At 40.7% G+C, this 16,194-nt stretch overlaps 2 protein-coding genes across 8 annotated transcripts in view; both read left to right on the forward strand.

Annotated features, from left to right (window-relative positions):
* IFT56 (intraflagellar transport 56) overlaps positions 1-5,904 on the forward strand; it is a 59,113-nt gene extending 53,209 nt beyond the window's left edge. For all 3 annotated transcript variants that reach the window (XM_005609441.4, XM_001496808.7, XM_070265944.1), the window contains 2 exons: positions 2,045-2,178; positions 3,561-5,904. In XM_005609441.4, coding sequence (XP_005609498.1) covers positions 2,045-2,178; positions 3,561-3,672 — 246 coding nt within the window. In that variant the 3' untranslated portion in view covers positions 3,673-5,904. The remainder of the gene's footprint in view (positions 1-2,044; positions 2,179-3,560) is intronic.
* A 6,435-nt stretch (positions 5,905-12,339) lies between these two features.
* The window catches only part of UBN2 (ubinuclein 2), an 89,695-nt gene continuing 85,840 nt past the window's right edge, over positions 12,340-16,194 (forward strand). For all 5 annotated transcript variants that reach the window (XM_023639790.2, XM_014739249.3, XM_023639789.2 and 2 more), the window contains exon 1: positions 12,340-16,176. In XM_023639790.2, the coding sequence (XP_023495558.1) occupies positions 15,700-16,176 (477 nt within the window). In that variant the 5' untranslated portion in view covers positions 12,340-15,699. The remainder of the gene's footprint in view (positions 16,177-16,194) is intronic.

Consider the following 16,194-nt stretch of genomic DNA (forward strand, 5'->3'; position numbering starts at 1 on the left):
CTGTCTCAGCTTTCGACATGCCTCCCTCACTAAGCTTAGTCATTGCTAGCTTTTGATTTAAAGTGAGAGACGTGTAACTGTTCCTTTGAACACTTAGGGCCATGTAGGGTTATTAATTGGCCTAATTTCAATATTATTGTGTCTTGGAATAGGGAAGCCTGAGGAGAGGGAGAGAGATGGGAGAACAGCCAGCTGGTGGAGCAGTCAGAACACACATGACATTTATTAAGTTTGCTGTCTTATATGGGCACAGTTCATGGTACCCCAAAACAATTGCCATAGTAACATCAAAGATCACTGATCACAGATCACCATAACAAATATAATGAAAAAGTTGGAAATATTGAAAGAATTACCAAAATGTGGGGTCCACCTGGTGGTGTAGTGGTTAAGTTCATGCAGTTCACTTTGGCAGCCCGGGGTTCATGGGTTTGGATCTTGGACATGGACCTTCACACCGCTCGTCAAGCCATGCTGCGGCAGCGTTCCACATATAAAGTAGAGGAAGATTGGCATGGGTATTAGCTCAGGGACAGTCTTCCTCAAGCAAAAAGAGGAAGATTGGCGACAGATGTTAGCTCAGGGCCAATCTTCTTCACCAAAAAAAAAAATTATGAAAATGTGACACAGGGACATGAAGTAAGCAAATATTGTTGGAAAAGTGACACCGATAGACTTGCTCAATGAGGGTTGCCACAAATCTTCAGTTTGTAAAAAATGCGATATCTGTGGAGTACAATAAAGCAAAGTTCAGTAAAATGAGGTATGGCTGTAGTCATTAAACTGTACATTTATTTTGCATGAAACATTCTATATGTGTTATTTTACACACACACAAATTTTAAGAGAACTTAGGAAGAAGGATTAACCTTAAAAAGTAATAAGAACACTTCTTCCTGTGAGATAGGCAGAAAAAAGGGAAGGATGGATGAAAGTGTAAGTACAATTTGAACTGAAGGGAGGAAAGTTGTGCTTTCCCTCTGAAATACAGAAAAATCTAAGAATGCCATAGAGATCCTAAGGAAATTGGCAAAGGCTTAGAACAACTGTTTACAGGAGTGGAGAGGAAACTGAGCCACACTGAGGAAGGAGGATTGCCCAGCAATTTGAAGCCTTCAGTGAAATTGGTAACACTATACATTTACGAGTGCCAATCAAGAAAACTCATTTAAGCAAAATTTAGTGGTATTCAACATGCTCTACAAGGCCAAGGAAATGTCGTATATTTGAGAAAGAGGTCTGTCAAAATGAATTAAATACTTAAAAGATTCAATGTTTAGAGTAGTGGTCAGTATACATCTAGGCAGTCTGAGAATTTAGGAACAAGGTCAGGGAAAGACCATCCTCTTGGTTTGAATGTGATCAAGTTAGCATAGGGGCTGGCCCTGTGGCTGAGTGGTTAGGTTCACGTGCTCCGCTTCAGCAGCCAGGGTTTTGCTGGTTCAGATCCTGGGCGCGGACATGGCACTGCTCATCAAGCCACGCTGAGGCTGTGTCCCACATGCCACAACTAGAAGGACCCACAACTAAAATATACAACTATGTACTGGGGGGATTTGGAGAGAAAAAGCAGAAAAAATAAAAGAAGACTGGCAACAGTTGTTAGCTCAGGTGTCAATCTTTAAGGAAAAAAAAAGGCATAAAATGAATGATAGTAGTCATCTACAGAATGTATTGAGGAAACTTGAAAAATGATCAGCTCAAATCGCAGTCGTCAGAGTTTATCCTAAAGATTAGACTACAATTAAAAGAAATGACAAACGTGTTGATTATAGCATAACGACTATATGTAGAAAAAAATGTCATATTACTGAAAATTGAATGAAGGTAAGTTGATTTAAATTGAACCTGTGTACCCAGACTGTGATTTTCCTTCTTCTTGTTTTAATAAAGAATTGAAATGTATCTAATTTGCTAACTGAAAATGTTGTCATTACCCATGCACTTGTTTCATACAGTTCTGTTTCATGGTATCTTTACATTTAGTTTCATTCTGTGCGACCTTTTGACTACAAGTGTTACCACAACACTTTCTTTTATTCAGATGGGCCAGTTTTACTATTCAGCCAAAGCATTCGATGTCTTAGAGAGGCTGGATCCCAACCCTGAATACTGGGAAGGCAAGAGGGGTGCCTGTGTAGGCATCTTCCAGATGATCTTAGCTGGGAGAGAACCCAAGTAAGTAAGCAGACGAGAGCCCTCCCTCTGTTCATTTGCTGGCCTGTGAGGGAAAGGAATTGTTTTCTTGGGTGACATCTTCTGAAAACTCAAAATTTTAATGATGCTTTAGAATGATGAATAAAAGGTTAAGACTTTTTATATTTCTATCTGACCTTTTCCTCCAAAAATTTTTTATTTTGTAAATCAGATCATTCTAAATCATATGTCCTGGGGACATAGAGTATGCTACAGCTCTCAAACACAAGAACAAGATATAGATTTGGCTCCAAATGAATGGCAATTTTCATAAACCAAGTCTTTTTCAATCTCTTCTCCTCTTTGACCTGTTTTCTTTTTCTTGTGTCTTTTAGTTTAGGCCTCAAAGAATTAGGAATGGAGTGAGTGTGGTTGATAATTCTTTTTTTTTCTTCTTCCCTCTTATATTCCAGGAAATACTGAGATATTAGGATACATAAAATTAAATGGCATATAGCTCAAATTGTAACAAAAATTTAAATACTTAAAACTAAATTAAGTTTTCTAAAAATAACTTCATGGAATCTGTTTGTTACTAATGTATGAATAGGAGATGTGATTATTGTAAGTAAATAATCTATCAAAAATTACTACGTGACTTATATCTACTTCCAATCCTAAGTAAAAGTTTAAAAGAATTTGGTTAGGAAAAAGAGGATACTTGAGGGGAAAAAAGTGGAAAATATGAGGGAACTCTTAGGGAAGAGGATCAATAAGCAGTCACCTATAGATTTGATAAGGTAATAGGAAAGTTTTAGTATGCATTATTTAAAACATGAGTTTTAATTTTAACTAAATTTAAATTACTTAAAACATAAATACTGGGCACTTACCAAATCTTGGTTCTTAACTTTCCTTTCTTCTATATTTATTAATAAATTATTTTTCTTGAAGAAATCATCTATTCCTCTGGCTTTATAAAATTTTATCTATATGCCAGTGACACCCAGTTTAAGGTGATTATCACCTTAAACAGGAGAAATCGGGGACTCAGACGAGTTAAGTGACTTGTTAGCATGGAGCTAGAAGCTGAACCCACTCTTTCAACCTAGCTCCTCTTTCTACTCTGCCATGCAGAAGAAGCATAGAAATGAAAATATTTATGTCATATTAGGACAAAGATTAATAGCATGTATATAGATAGTGTAAGTAAGCAAGGAAAACTTGTGTTGGTGAGAAGGATTTCAGTTTCCATTTTACTGTGCCACCATAAGAATAAAAGCCTAGGAAGTTTGTACACAGTGAAAGAGCCTATTTCCAAAAATGCCCTATAAGCAGTATATAAAGAACTATTATGAGTTTATTTTACTTGTTAATTTGCATTCTTTATTGAAACACTTTGTCCTTTCAAATCTTTTCCTCAGAGAGACCCTTCGAGAAGTGCTCCATTTACTGAGAAGCACGGGTAACACCCAAGTAGAGTACATCATCCGGATCATGAAAAAATGGGCCAAGGAGAACAGAGTGCCTGTCTAAAGGAGCTCCAGAGTCCTTGGGAACAGTCACGGCTTTGACATAAACTTGGAAATCACTTTCCTCAAGTTTCATGTAGGATGCAGGGCTCTGTTTTATTGACCTTTCCTTCCTTGTTCTTCGAGCCTCCAGATCAGTGGCTGGCTTGCTTAGACCTAGCCTCCTGGCTGGACTAGGAGCCACAGTCTGTGTTGTGGCTCCTGTATGATCTGACTAGCAATAAGACTTTGGACTTGTCTGGTGCCTTTCTTCCAGAAATACTCAGAGTCCTCTTATACTGTAATTGACTGACTTTGAGGAGAATGGCATAACATTTTTTATATTAGCATTCCACAGCATTTTCTCCTGGCTGCAATAACAAATGCCTTTAATGCTCAAGAGTCACCGTCATTCTATCATCTTAATTTTAGCCATCCATGTACATTATCCCATTTTACTGGGGAATTCCATAGAGTTTTGTAATGCTTCTTTGAATCTTGGGAGAGCAGTGGTTATAAATAGCCATGTGATTCTAAGAATGGCAGTAAGATCCTTTATCAGACTGTCCAGTCATTAATAGATAATAGGCTTATGGGAATACTCTTTGCGTAATTGAATTCTTGATGATAACAACATGTTACAATGGAGTAACATGAGTATTGCAGTTGTTTAAAAAGTGAGTACTAGGAAAAAAGTCTCTGCGGTACATTTAAAGATATTCAGGAAACAAAGTGTACAAATCTCATTAGCCACTTCATTACATTTTAGGTAACAAAACGAGTTAGGTTTTTTCTTCATGTATCTTCCTGAATAAAGATCAATTTTGAAGTTAAGGCTGCAAAGATTACATATATGCATTGTGGCCATTCATTAATGTAATGATAATAGACATGGATTGTGTGAGCCCTTTGAGGGACCTCCTAATGGCTGGATTCTCTGTCCTAAGTCATGTGCTAGCCTCATGTTTCTGAGCTCTCACAACATGAACCTATTATACAATTGAGCATTTTGAGGCTCACAACCTATTTTCAGAAGATAGACTTACATGTTTTTACGTACTAGATTACCTTTGTTTCTACACCATATAATTTTTTCTATTAGTTTAAGGTAGCCAGTATTACAGGTGTAGAAAGTACAGAGCCATCGCTATCCAGCATGAGAACTGAAAAAAGTCGAAATTCCCTAAAGCACTAAAGACGGAAGAATTCCTGTAAGGCTGCCTCAGTTGTCCCACCCAGAGCCCCACCATCCACTGTGGCTGGAGAAGCTGTACACACAGCAGGAGTCAAGGCAGCTGAGGGGGAAGATCAGTGGGCACAGAGAGCCTTTGCCTTCTGGACAGTTGAAGGGGTGCTTTCGGCGCTCCTCGGAAAGACGGCCAGTTCCCCATCTTTTACCTTGGACCTGGGTCTGATCAGTGCAGAGCACACATCACAAGAAACTGGCCTGAATAAGTGAATTTTAGAAAACAAAATTACATCATTTTTCATATGCCAAAGTTTCTCTGTTTCCTTGCTATGTTGTTCCTACTTTTTCAATAATTGGTTCTCAGTGTCTAAGATACTAGGTGGGTCGGATCTGGGCAGAACCTGCTACAATTTTTAGAATCTTTCTTGTGATTCTTACTTACCTCACTTAAAATATTAGGAAACATAGTAGTGGAAAAAGACAGATGGAACTCCTTACTGGCTTTTGGCAATGGATTTGTCTTCCACTTAATAGCTATTATTTTCAAATTTCTTATACTTGAAAAGCTTTTCCATTGATGGTGATTTGCTTTTAAATGAGCTTTCACTGAACTTAACACTCTAGCTTCTCCCTGCCATTTTCCTGTCTTTTGAAAAACTACAGATAGTCCAAAAATGGTAATTCCCAGAATTTTAGACTAATTTTTTAAAAAGTTTTTAATCTATAGAATTGAGCCAAAAACCATAAAGACTAGTTTAAGAGAGATACCATTCAATTCTGCTATTAGGGATAGCTGCTTCTGAAACGTCTTGGCAGGGTCTCAAGACGGCAGAGTAGCATTGCGCGGCTGTTTGCCTTCTATGTGATGATATAGCAGAGAGGACGGCCCAGCCTTAGGACTGTAGTATGGTGTGGACAGTTTGTAGCATCAATGTACTATTTATAGTCTGTAGCAAATATTACTTGCAAGTGGAAAAAATTTTTAAATTATTTTTATACTTCAAAAGAATTATTATTATTATGTAATATATTCAAATTAAACTTTATTATTTGGTTCTTCTTATGGTATTCTGGTGAGTGTGGTGAGTGTGGGTCTTGGATATGTCATGTGCCTTCTCCCCTTTCTTCCCTGATCCCAGAGTGAAGGGGAAAAGCAGTTTGGGGCTCCACAAGTTCCTCTTTATGAGAGAGGAAAGTAGATCTTCCCTAAGAAGCTCTGTCCGCTGGGGCTCGTGGTTCCTGCTCAGTCGTATTAGGTTTGGGTCATGGCTGAGTTACAGCCCATTCCGGAAGCTGTATCACCAGTGTATAGTACAACGCCTCACACATCGAAAGCTCTCACATATTTGTTGACTGAATAATTAAACATATAGTAACTGGTAGGGCAGGGGACTTGTGAGACCTGACCTCATATATTCTATTCATATATTCTAGTTCCTATCTAATAATTATTTTATTGTGTGCCAATCATACACTAGTTGCTAGGGAGGTGGAGATAAATAACCACAGTTCTGACCCTTAAGGAACTCAGTCTAACAGAAATATACACCGCTAAACACAATAACGTATGATTGTTGTCATTAGGAACAAAGTATTGAGAGAGAAAAAAAGGCAGCAGAAATGTTTGTATCCATGTAAATGGGACACCTCCTGCCTCATTTGAGAGAAGTAATCAAAATGGATCCTGAAACTCAACAGCTAGCAAGATACCCATGCGTCTGCCAGGTGTACAGCACATGCAACATACGTCCAATTACACGAAAGCCAGAGGATTGTCTTCCTCCTTTATGGCTTGGTACACTTAAAAAGCTGCAAGCTGGGGCTGGCCCCATGGCCGAGTGGTTAAGTTCACATGCTCCGCTTCAGTGGCCCAGGATTTCACTGGTTCAGATCCTGGGCGCGGACATGGCACCGCTCATCAGGCCATGCTGAGGCGGTGTCCCACATGCCACAACTAAAAGCACCCATAACTCAAATATATACAACTATATACTGGGGGGATTTGGGGAGAGAAAGCAGGAGGAAAAAAAAAAAGATTGGCAACAGTTGTTAGTGCAGGTGCCAATCTTAAAAAAATAAAAGTTGCAAGCAAGTGGGTATTATATCCCAAAAGTTATACCTACTTTCTAATGGCAAAATGAATTAGTGATTTACTAGTATCTATATTTAGGACTGTCTTAATACGACTTGGATGAGTAGTCATCTCTCTTCTCCATTCTATAAAATACTTCTAAGGTTTATATGTATAAATTATGATAAGGTTCAAAAAGTATTCTGCCTATTTAGAGATGCTCTCGGAGAAGCAGAGCTACAGATCGCATGATGTGCCTGTAACCTCCCTTGACTCTGGACTGCAGGAGTAGGTGAAGAATGTAAGACAGCTCACAGTAAAGCACTGGGTTAATACAGTTAGCTGATGTGTGTGCATTGAGTGTGTAGTGTAGAGACAACTTTGCACTTTTATTGCATCAAAACCTTTTCTTTAAATAAAATCCAAATGCCAAATACAGCTAGGGACTGCCCTGGTGGTCGGGGCAAAGGGGAGGCCAGGAAGCAGACGCAGCAGGTTCCCTGCCCAGGCTGCTCCTCTCAGGGCAACGCAGTCTACAATCCTCAGCTGTGGGGGGAATAAGTTCCCTACTCCCTGAACCTCGGCTGAGAGGACAATGGGCAGCACGGAATTCAGCATCCAGAACATAAACTTTGGATGCATTTTATCTGATTTGATTCATCATATTTTTTTGTATATTCATTCATGTATTCATGTATTTATTTGGTCATTTACTAATATCCCCCTGTGTTCCAGAAAAGATTTGAGACAAATTAACAAAATAAATATAACAAAATATGAGTAGAGAGAAGGCGTTTAAGAGTAAAGGAGGGCCTGGCCCCGTGCCCGAGCCGTTAAGTTCCCAGTGTTTCGTTGGTTTGAATCTGGGCACGGACACGGTACTGCTCATCAAACCACGCTGAGGCAGCATCCCACATGCCACAACTAGAAGGACCCACAACGAAAAATATACAACTATGTACCGGGAGGCTTTGGGGAGAAAAAGGAAAAAATAAAATCTTTAAAAAGCCTTCAAAACAAAATTTAAAAAAAAAAAAGAGTAAAGGAAGCCAAGATGAAAGTCCATTTACATACCAGAATTGCTAACGGGGGGCCAGAAATTCACCTTCAAGCTTCCTACCAACCAAAGCAAAGGGTGAAACACAATGAGATACAAAATGCACGGTCCACCTGTGCGAATGAACTCCCTAAGGGGAAGAAAAAACTCGATTCTTAGCGATCTCTGATTGTTCATGGAGTTCTGAAGTAGGTTTTCTGCACTATAACTTAGGTAAAACTCTACGCTCAACGAAAGTTTCAAGGGAATCTCATTGCTTCTCTAAACATGTACAGGTCTTTCCTGTTATGTATGGTTAAATAATCACACTTGCCCTTCTATTTTTGATTTCCTCTATAAACGTATAGTGATACTCTCCTTTGCCAGTTTCTGAGTAGCAGGTACTAATATGGTGGAGCTGAGACATGTTACTCAAGTTTTAAAAAGTACAAGTGTGTGTTAGGATGAAAATGTAGGTAACAGTGACCTAAAGAATAATTTCAAGGTACCGTAAAAGCAATGAAACGATAGGATAGCACAGCTTATACATTTACTGACGAAATTCACAGGGGAAAACATTGTGGGATAGGTTAACCAGAAAAGTCTACATGGGGGAAGTGAACCTTAAGCTAAAACTTGAAGTAAAATTTACGTAGAGAACAAGCAAACAATTATGTCAGATGATAGCATAAATGAAGCCATGAGTAATATTTACAGATGTTTAATCTTTAATAGTTTCTACCCTTTATCTATTTCCATAGAGAGGTTAATTTGTTATTTGAAAAACAGTATGGCCTTATTTGTAAACTTGTAGTTTCATACTATGACTTGACAATTTCACTCTTAGGTATATGCCCAAGGGATACTCCTGTACACGTACACCAGGAGATAGGTACAAGAATGGTCCTTGCAGCACCGTCTGTGGGAAAAACCTGGAAATAACCCAAATACCCATGGAAAGGAGAGTGGATAAATAAACTGTGGTAAAGTCACATTGGAATATTATACAAAATAAATGAACTACAGGCTGTTGCAACAAGATGAATGAATCTCAGCAATATATTGCTTACTGTAGTAACTTTTTAGAAGGTGAAGACAACTCAAATATAAATATACAATCAAAAGGGAAGCAGGAAGATGAACAGAGAAGTCAGGATGGTGGTTACCAGCGGTGGAGGAAGGGCTGGGTGGAGGTGAGACCACACAGGTTGGTTATTGTTATGGTTCTACTTTCCATGTTGGGTGGTGAGCCACAGGAGTTTATGCCTTAAAAAAAAACTGTAAATAAATATACTATTAAAGATAAATTATCAAAAGTTAAAAGAGAAACAATGGTGAGCATATGTCTTGAACTAAAAATTACGACCAACCCAATCCTGTGTACCTGAGGTAAAAACAAAACAAAACATATAAACATATAACTAGAAGGAAATACTCCTAACTGTAAACAATGATTATCTTCAAATGATAGAATTAGGTAACTGTACTTCATATTCTTATTTTCTTTCTGTATTTTCCAATTTTTCCACAATGAGCATGTCACTTATATTATCAGGAAAAGACCATTAAAATAATTTTAAAATATTTTTTTTAAAACCAAAGAAGAGATCTTCAGTTTGCACCTAACAAAATCAATAATTCCTTCATATCAACTAATACTCAGTCCTTATACAAATTTCCCCAATTGTCACCAACGTGGTTTACTAGAATTAGGATCCAAACTAAGTCCAGCATTGCATGCAGCTGTTATACGCCTTACACTTATTTTTTTAATAGACACCCCCTCCCTACTTTTCCCCAAGCCATTGATTTGGGAGAAACTTGGGTTATTTGTGTTGTGGAATGTCCTGCATTCTGAATTTGGTAGATTGCTTCCTCATAGCATTGTTGAACTTGTTCCTATAGCACTCAAATTGCCTTTAAATTGATAGATCTAAAGACTGAGTAGATTCAAGTTTAAATCTTAGGCTTCTTAGGTGGTGTGTACTTCCTACTGGACAATGTCAGGGGATTTATAATGTCTGGTTCTCTCACTCTAGAAGAATTTTATTCTTCTCATTAGTACATCTGTATTACAAAAAAATTGTAGTCATTGTTGTATTTTTAATTTCATCAATAAGAAATTTGGGAAAATTTGGCTTCTCTCGTGATAAGGTAGCTATAATAGTCTCAACTTTGCCTCTTGGCCTGCAAAGCCTAAGATCTGGCTCTTTCCAGGAAAAGTCTGTTGACTCCTCTTCCAGAAAGTTGCTATGTCTGCCTCCAGAGAAAGTCATGCAAGGTACAGTTGGAATACTTAAAAAGACTCATTGTTGGGACTTCACTGAGCTTCCACACTGTATGATTCTACTTATTTGAAGTATCTAAAGCAGTCAAATTCATTGCAGCAGAAAGTAAAACGGTGGTTACCAGAGGCTGGAGAGTGGGGGAAAAAGGGAGTTTAATGGGTATAGAGTTTTAGTTCTCCAAGATGCAAAAGTTCTGGAGACCTGTTTCATAGTAAAGTGAAGATACTTAACACCACTGAACCGTACACTTAAAAATGATTACAATGGTAATTTTTTTTTCTTTTTGAGGAAGATCAGCCCTGAGCTAACATCTGCTGCCAATCCTCTTCTTTTTGCTGAGGAAGACTGGCCCTGAGCTAACATCTGTGCCCATCTTCCTCTGCTTTATTTGTGGGATGCCTACCACAGAATGGCGTGCTAAGCGGTGCCATGTCCGCACCCAGAATCTGAACCGGCGAACCCCAGGCTGCCAAAGCGGAGGGTGCACACTTAACTGCTGGGCCACCAGGCTGGCCCCTACAATGGTAAATTTTATGTTACGAGTTTTTTACCACGATAAAAAAAGTAAAGGGGGGGCTCCATGGCCTAGTAGTTAAGTTTGGTGTGCTCTGCTTTGGCAGCCCGGGTTCAGTTCCCAGGCATAGACCTACACCACTTGTTGGCAGCTGTGACGTGGTAGCGACCCACATACAAAACAGAAGACGATTGGCATGGATGTTAGCTCAGGCCAAATCTTCCTCAAGCAAAAAGGGGAAGATTGGCAATAGATGTTAACTCAGAGCAAATCTTCCTCAGCAAAAAAAAAAAAGGGGGGGCTGTAAAAAGATATGCCACACAAATACTAATCATAAGAAAGCTGGGATGGCTATATTGATAATCAGACAAAGCAGACTTCAGAGCAAAGAGCCCAGGGAAACCACTTGAATCGTTTGCCTTGTTTTTGAATTGGATCTTCCCAAGACATTCTGGTCTTAACTCAAATGTGCCCTACTCAGAGAGGACTGACCTAAGATTGGACTGTGGTCCTTTCTACCTGGTTTTGTTGATTCTGTTTGTCTCTGCTATTGCAATTAAGTTTTTCCTATTGTTTGACTCCAGAGGGCAACTGTCTTACCTTATTCCTAAATTCATTTTGGGGAAGGTGGGAGACGGAGTTGGTGAGAATCCTGCTGCCCGCCTCTTGGACTCAACACTAATGGAGAAGGCATTAAGGAGTGGGGTTGAATTGCCCCTTTCCTACAAGTGCTCTTCTCCAAGGTGCAAGGTTACCACACCTTGCATTGAACAGTAATCTTCAACATGAGATTTGAGAGTTCATAAAATTATCAAAATTGTTGTGAAGATGTTCTAGATAGCAATTATTCATGAAAAAGTTATGACAAAAACAAAAACAGTGCCTGATCTTATAGTACTACACTTAGATAACGCTGACTCAGATATCTTAGATAATTTCATATCTTAGACAAAGATATTCTGACTTTGCATTCAACAGGAATTGACTGCCACCTCTTCCCAGCCTTCTCAAAGGCCCTCACTACTCAGTAACAGTACTCATGATTTTCCAAATTCGCAGTGAATACATAGGTAGACACGCTCTACCCCTAAAAAGTCCACAAAGTAACAAAATTAATTTTTTCTCATCTATTCAGTTTCTAACTGCTAAGGTGGCTGTTCATTTCAAATTGGTGATCATAGCCACTTAGAGGATTGTGAAATCAATTTTGAGGGTCACAAGCAGCATTTTAAACAAATGAAATAGACTACAACAGAATTTGACTTAATAAAAGATATCAGAGGGCACCACACTAATCCTTATCCAAGGCAAGAGTCGGGGAGGGAGGGGTGATACACGCACTGGTGTCTCATTGGAATTCCAGGTTAATCTGTTGCACAGATAACATTGTACAGTCTGATTTTGTATTACCACAACTACCTGTGATTTATGAAGCAAAGTACAAGAGAATTTTATTTGCTGATAGAAAACCCAGAATTTTCGATTGAATTCTGATGAGGAACTTCAAGTATGTTTTTGAGAAAGGGTGTGTCATCAAGTGTGTTGTGTATGTGTGTGTACTATAATTTATTAGTCAAATTAGTATAAATTGTTTCAAAGAAGTTGCTTTATTATTAGAAGAAAAAATATATTGAAAAATACAGGTGCATGTTCAAGTTTAGCGTTGGATGTGGAAGCATAAATAGTGAAAATACTGAGGAAAATGTTTAATCAGAAAACATTGACTTTACATCTCATTCTAAGAATAAAAATACAATGCATTTCCTCCTGGGGCCAGCCCGGTGGTGCACTGGTTAAGTTTGCATGTTCTGATTCTCGGCGGCCCGGGGTTTGCTGGTTCAGATCCCGGGTGTGGATGTGGCACTGCTTGGCACGCCATGCTGTGGTAGGTGTCCCACATACAAAGTAGAGGAAGATGGGCACGATGTTAGCTCAGGGCCAGTCTTCCTCAGCAAAAAAAGAGGAGGACTGGCAGTATTAGCTCAGAGCTAATTTTCCTCAAAAAAAAAAAAAGAAAGAAAAAAAAATACAGTGCATTTCCTGCAAATGAAACCTCAGTACGTTCAAAATTAAAAGGACATTTGAAAATACAGCATGATCAACTTGTCAATAAGCCCATAAAATATGTTCTTAAGGAGAAAGGTATAAAGTTATTGGCACAGTTTCTCAGTTGTTCCACAAATATGAATGAGAAAGACCATCTTTGTAATTAGTTGTGGCAAAAGAGAAATGGGTCATATTAAGTGCCAAAAAACTTCTTCATCCAATATTTATGGATATGGTCATATGTTTTTGGTGGAAAAGCAGCTGATAAATTAAAAGCTATCCTTCTTAGCAATAGCACAATATTAACTCAATTACCACGGGACGTTTAGAAGAATCAATGATATTATGCAGTTATAGTCCAACTTGATAAGAGTACTAACACTACAAGTTGCATAACACTTTTATGCCAGATATGTAACAAAACAATTTTATAGAGGAGTTATTGTCTGTATAGAGAAAAATATTTTCAGAATTAGAAAATAGCATTTAGGTCAATAAAAATTAAACTATCTAATTTATAACAGAATTGCAAGTGATGGAACAACAAATATGATCAGGAAACATAGTTGAGATACAAAAATATTGTTAAAAACTACTAAAAACAGAAGGTAATTTGGAATATTAAATAAAAACAATTGTATATAAGATTCATTTGCTTTTCAAAACCTTAAATAATTGGATTCAACTTGATGTTCTATGAAGAGAATAAATTACTGTGGCTTGGTACTTCATTTACACAGACAAATGATTGCCATACATGAAATTTATCATCATGTTGGATTAAGATTACAGAAGAATTTATTGCTAAGAAGAAAGTGGATTCCCATTATCACTATTCACAACGCCCTTATATGTGAACTAGGATTTTTAATTTTGATCCTTTTAAGAATAAAGGAAAAGATCAGGCTCAATAGTCGACCAGATGTGCATGCAGCATTGCCCTCACGCATTCTGGTCTGGAATAAACCTATCAACAGGCAAGGACCTCCATGGCACTAAATAAAATCTTTACTAATTTGCTTCTGTGCTCTTTATGTTAAGATTTGTTTCTACATTGTATTCTAAAATATGTTTATATGAACTTTGTTCTTTATTCCACACAATAAGTATTGTGAAGCTTGTATTTCAAATATATATATTTGTGTATAATGGGTTACAATGTCAAATCTATTTCTTACTGTGTATTGTGGTTCAAAAAGTTGGAAAAACACTCAATGCCTTAGAAGTTAGCAGAAGATAACGTTAGACGGGTAACACACCTGCAAAACGATTTGGCCTAGACCACCAATCTGCTGTTTGAACTAAGCTGTGGAGGATACTGAATATGAGTAAAAGTAAGGTATAGAATTTACTTTGTAGGTAAGGTGCTGCTAGGACAGAGAATGATATAATAAAAACCAGTCTTTCAGAAGCATTAATACAGCCCCATTGCAAGACTGGCAGGAATAGAGACTGCCAGGAGAAAGGTCACTTACGTGCTATTAAAACAATACAGAAATGAGATCCTAACGCGGAATCAGACTAGGAGCAATGGGAAAGAAGATAATGGAGGTAAAACAGAATGCTAAGGAAAAATAATAGCAATTTAGAGCTCGGAGAGACCTCTAGAACCATCGATTCCACCACCACCTTTATACAAATAGGGAAAGTAATAAGAGCAAAAAACTGAACCTACTCGGAATTTGTCTGACGTCACACTGACTCAAGGAGTCATCAATGGGTGTTAACACTGTTAATCCGGTTAATGGAATCAACAGAAGGTGCGGATTCCCTTCAGGATGTAGAGGCCAAGCCCTCAAAATTGCTTTCCATTGAACAGATTAAAATGGACAGTAATTCTCATCCTTTTAAAAGGAATTGCAATTAGTTTATCAAGGTGTACCTACAATGCTGTCTCAATCAACGCTCTTCCCCCATCCCATGTGCGTCATTTAGCACTCAACTTTCAGACAATGCATCCCCTGAAATACTACCAAACCCTGTTGAGAAGTTGTCTGTGACTGATTTCAACAGCTAAGGTTTTCTGAACGAGCCCAGAACTGCTCATTTGCTTGTTCAATTTCCCAACTGCAGACGTTACTGAGCATTTTACGACGTGGCAGGGCGAGAGCAACAGGAGTCGGTCGAGGAAAGGGAGGCCTGTGGGAGTCAGTGTTGCGCTCCGCGGAGGGAAGCCGGGGGCGAGTCCGGCTGGAGTTAGCCATTTCCTTTCTTCCCCCGACACTTCGGGCTGTGGGCGCCGGGCCGGCAGGCACGGCGGCGGGCCGCGCGGCCATCTACCCTTTCACGGTATCTGCCTTGAATAACCAGCTGACAACCCCAACTCTTCAGGGCCGAAAGCCGGAGGCACGTGCCAGGCGGGACCCGGCGCCATGACTAGGTCAGTCCCGGGCACATCCCGACGCCCGCCCTTGAAGGAGACCCATGCGCGGCTCTGGTTTCCGGGTGCGAATAGTAAGCTTCTCGGGAAACCCCAGACCCCTCCCTTTTGGAAGGGCGCAGATGGCGTCTCCGTTTCCAAGGAAACCGGTTCTGCCATGACGTCACTTCCGGTGACCTGCCCGGACTCCAGACGGTTGGGAGGAAAAGAGGAAAACTGAGCCACAGCCACGACGGTGGACGCGAGCGTCTCCTGTCTGCGCATGCGCCCGCTCAGCGGCCTGCTTCTATTTATGTGGGGGATCCAACATGGCGGCTGCGGCGACCCTGGCGATGGCGGTGGAGCCCATCAGAACGTAGTGGCGGGGCAGGGGGCACGGTCGGCACTCACGGTGGCGTCGGCGGAGACGGCTGAGGGTGGTGGAGGGAAGAAAAGCGACGGAGAGCAGAAGGAAGGGCGGGCAGGCAAACAACTCGGCGTAGAAGCGAGTGCCGGCTCGAGCGAAGGCAGAGGGCCAGAACAGTGGGGATGGCGGAGCCGCGCCGAGTAGCGTTTATTAGCCTGTCACCGGTGAGGCGGCGCGAGGCCGAGTACCCGGCGGCCGAACGCGAGCCCGAGTACCCTCGCGAGCCTCCCCGGCTGGAGCCGCAGCCGTACCGCGAGCCGGCCCGGGCGGAGCAGCCGGCCCCACGGGAGGCTGCCCCGCGGTCGGACGCGCAGCCCCCGCCGCGGGAGAAGCCGCTCCCCCAGCGCGAGGTCAGCCGCGCCGAGCCGCCCATGTCGCTGCAGCGCGAGCCCCCGCGGCCCGAGCCGCCGCCGCCGCCGCTCCCGCTCCCGCAGCTGCACTTGCAGCCGCCCCCACCGCGGGAGTCGGCTTCCCGGGCCGAGCCGCAGCCGAGGCCGCCGAGGGAGACGGTGCGCCTGGAGCTGGTGCTCAAGGATCCCACCGACGAGAGCTGCGTGGAGTTCAGTTACCCGGAGCTGCTGCTGTGCGGAGAACAACGGGTACAGAAGATTCCTTCC

This window comes from Equus caballus, chromosome 4 (genome assembly GCF_041296265.1).
Source record: "Equus caballus isolate H_3958 breed thoroughbred chromosome 4, TB-T2T, whole genome shotgun sequence".
Classification (NCBI taxonomy): domain Eukaryota; kingdom Metazoa; phylum Chordata; class Mammalia; order Perissodactyla; family Equidae; genus Equus; species Equus caballus.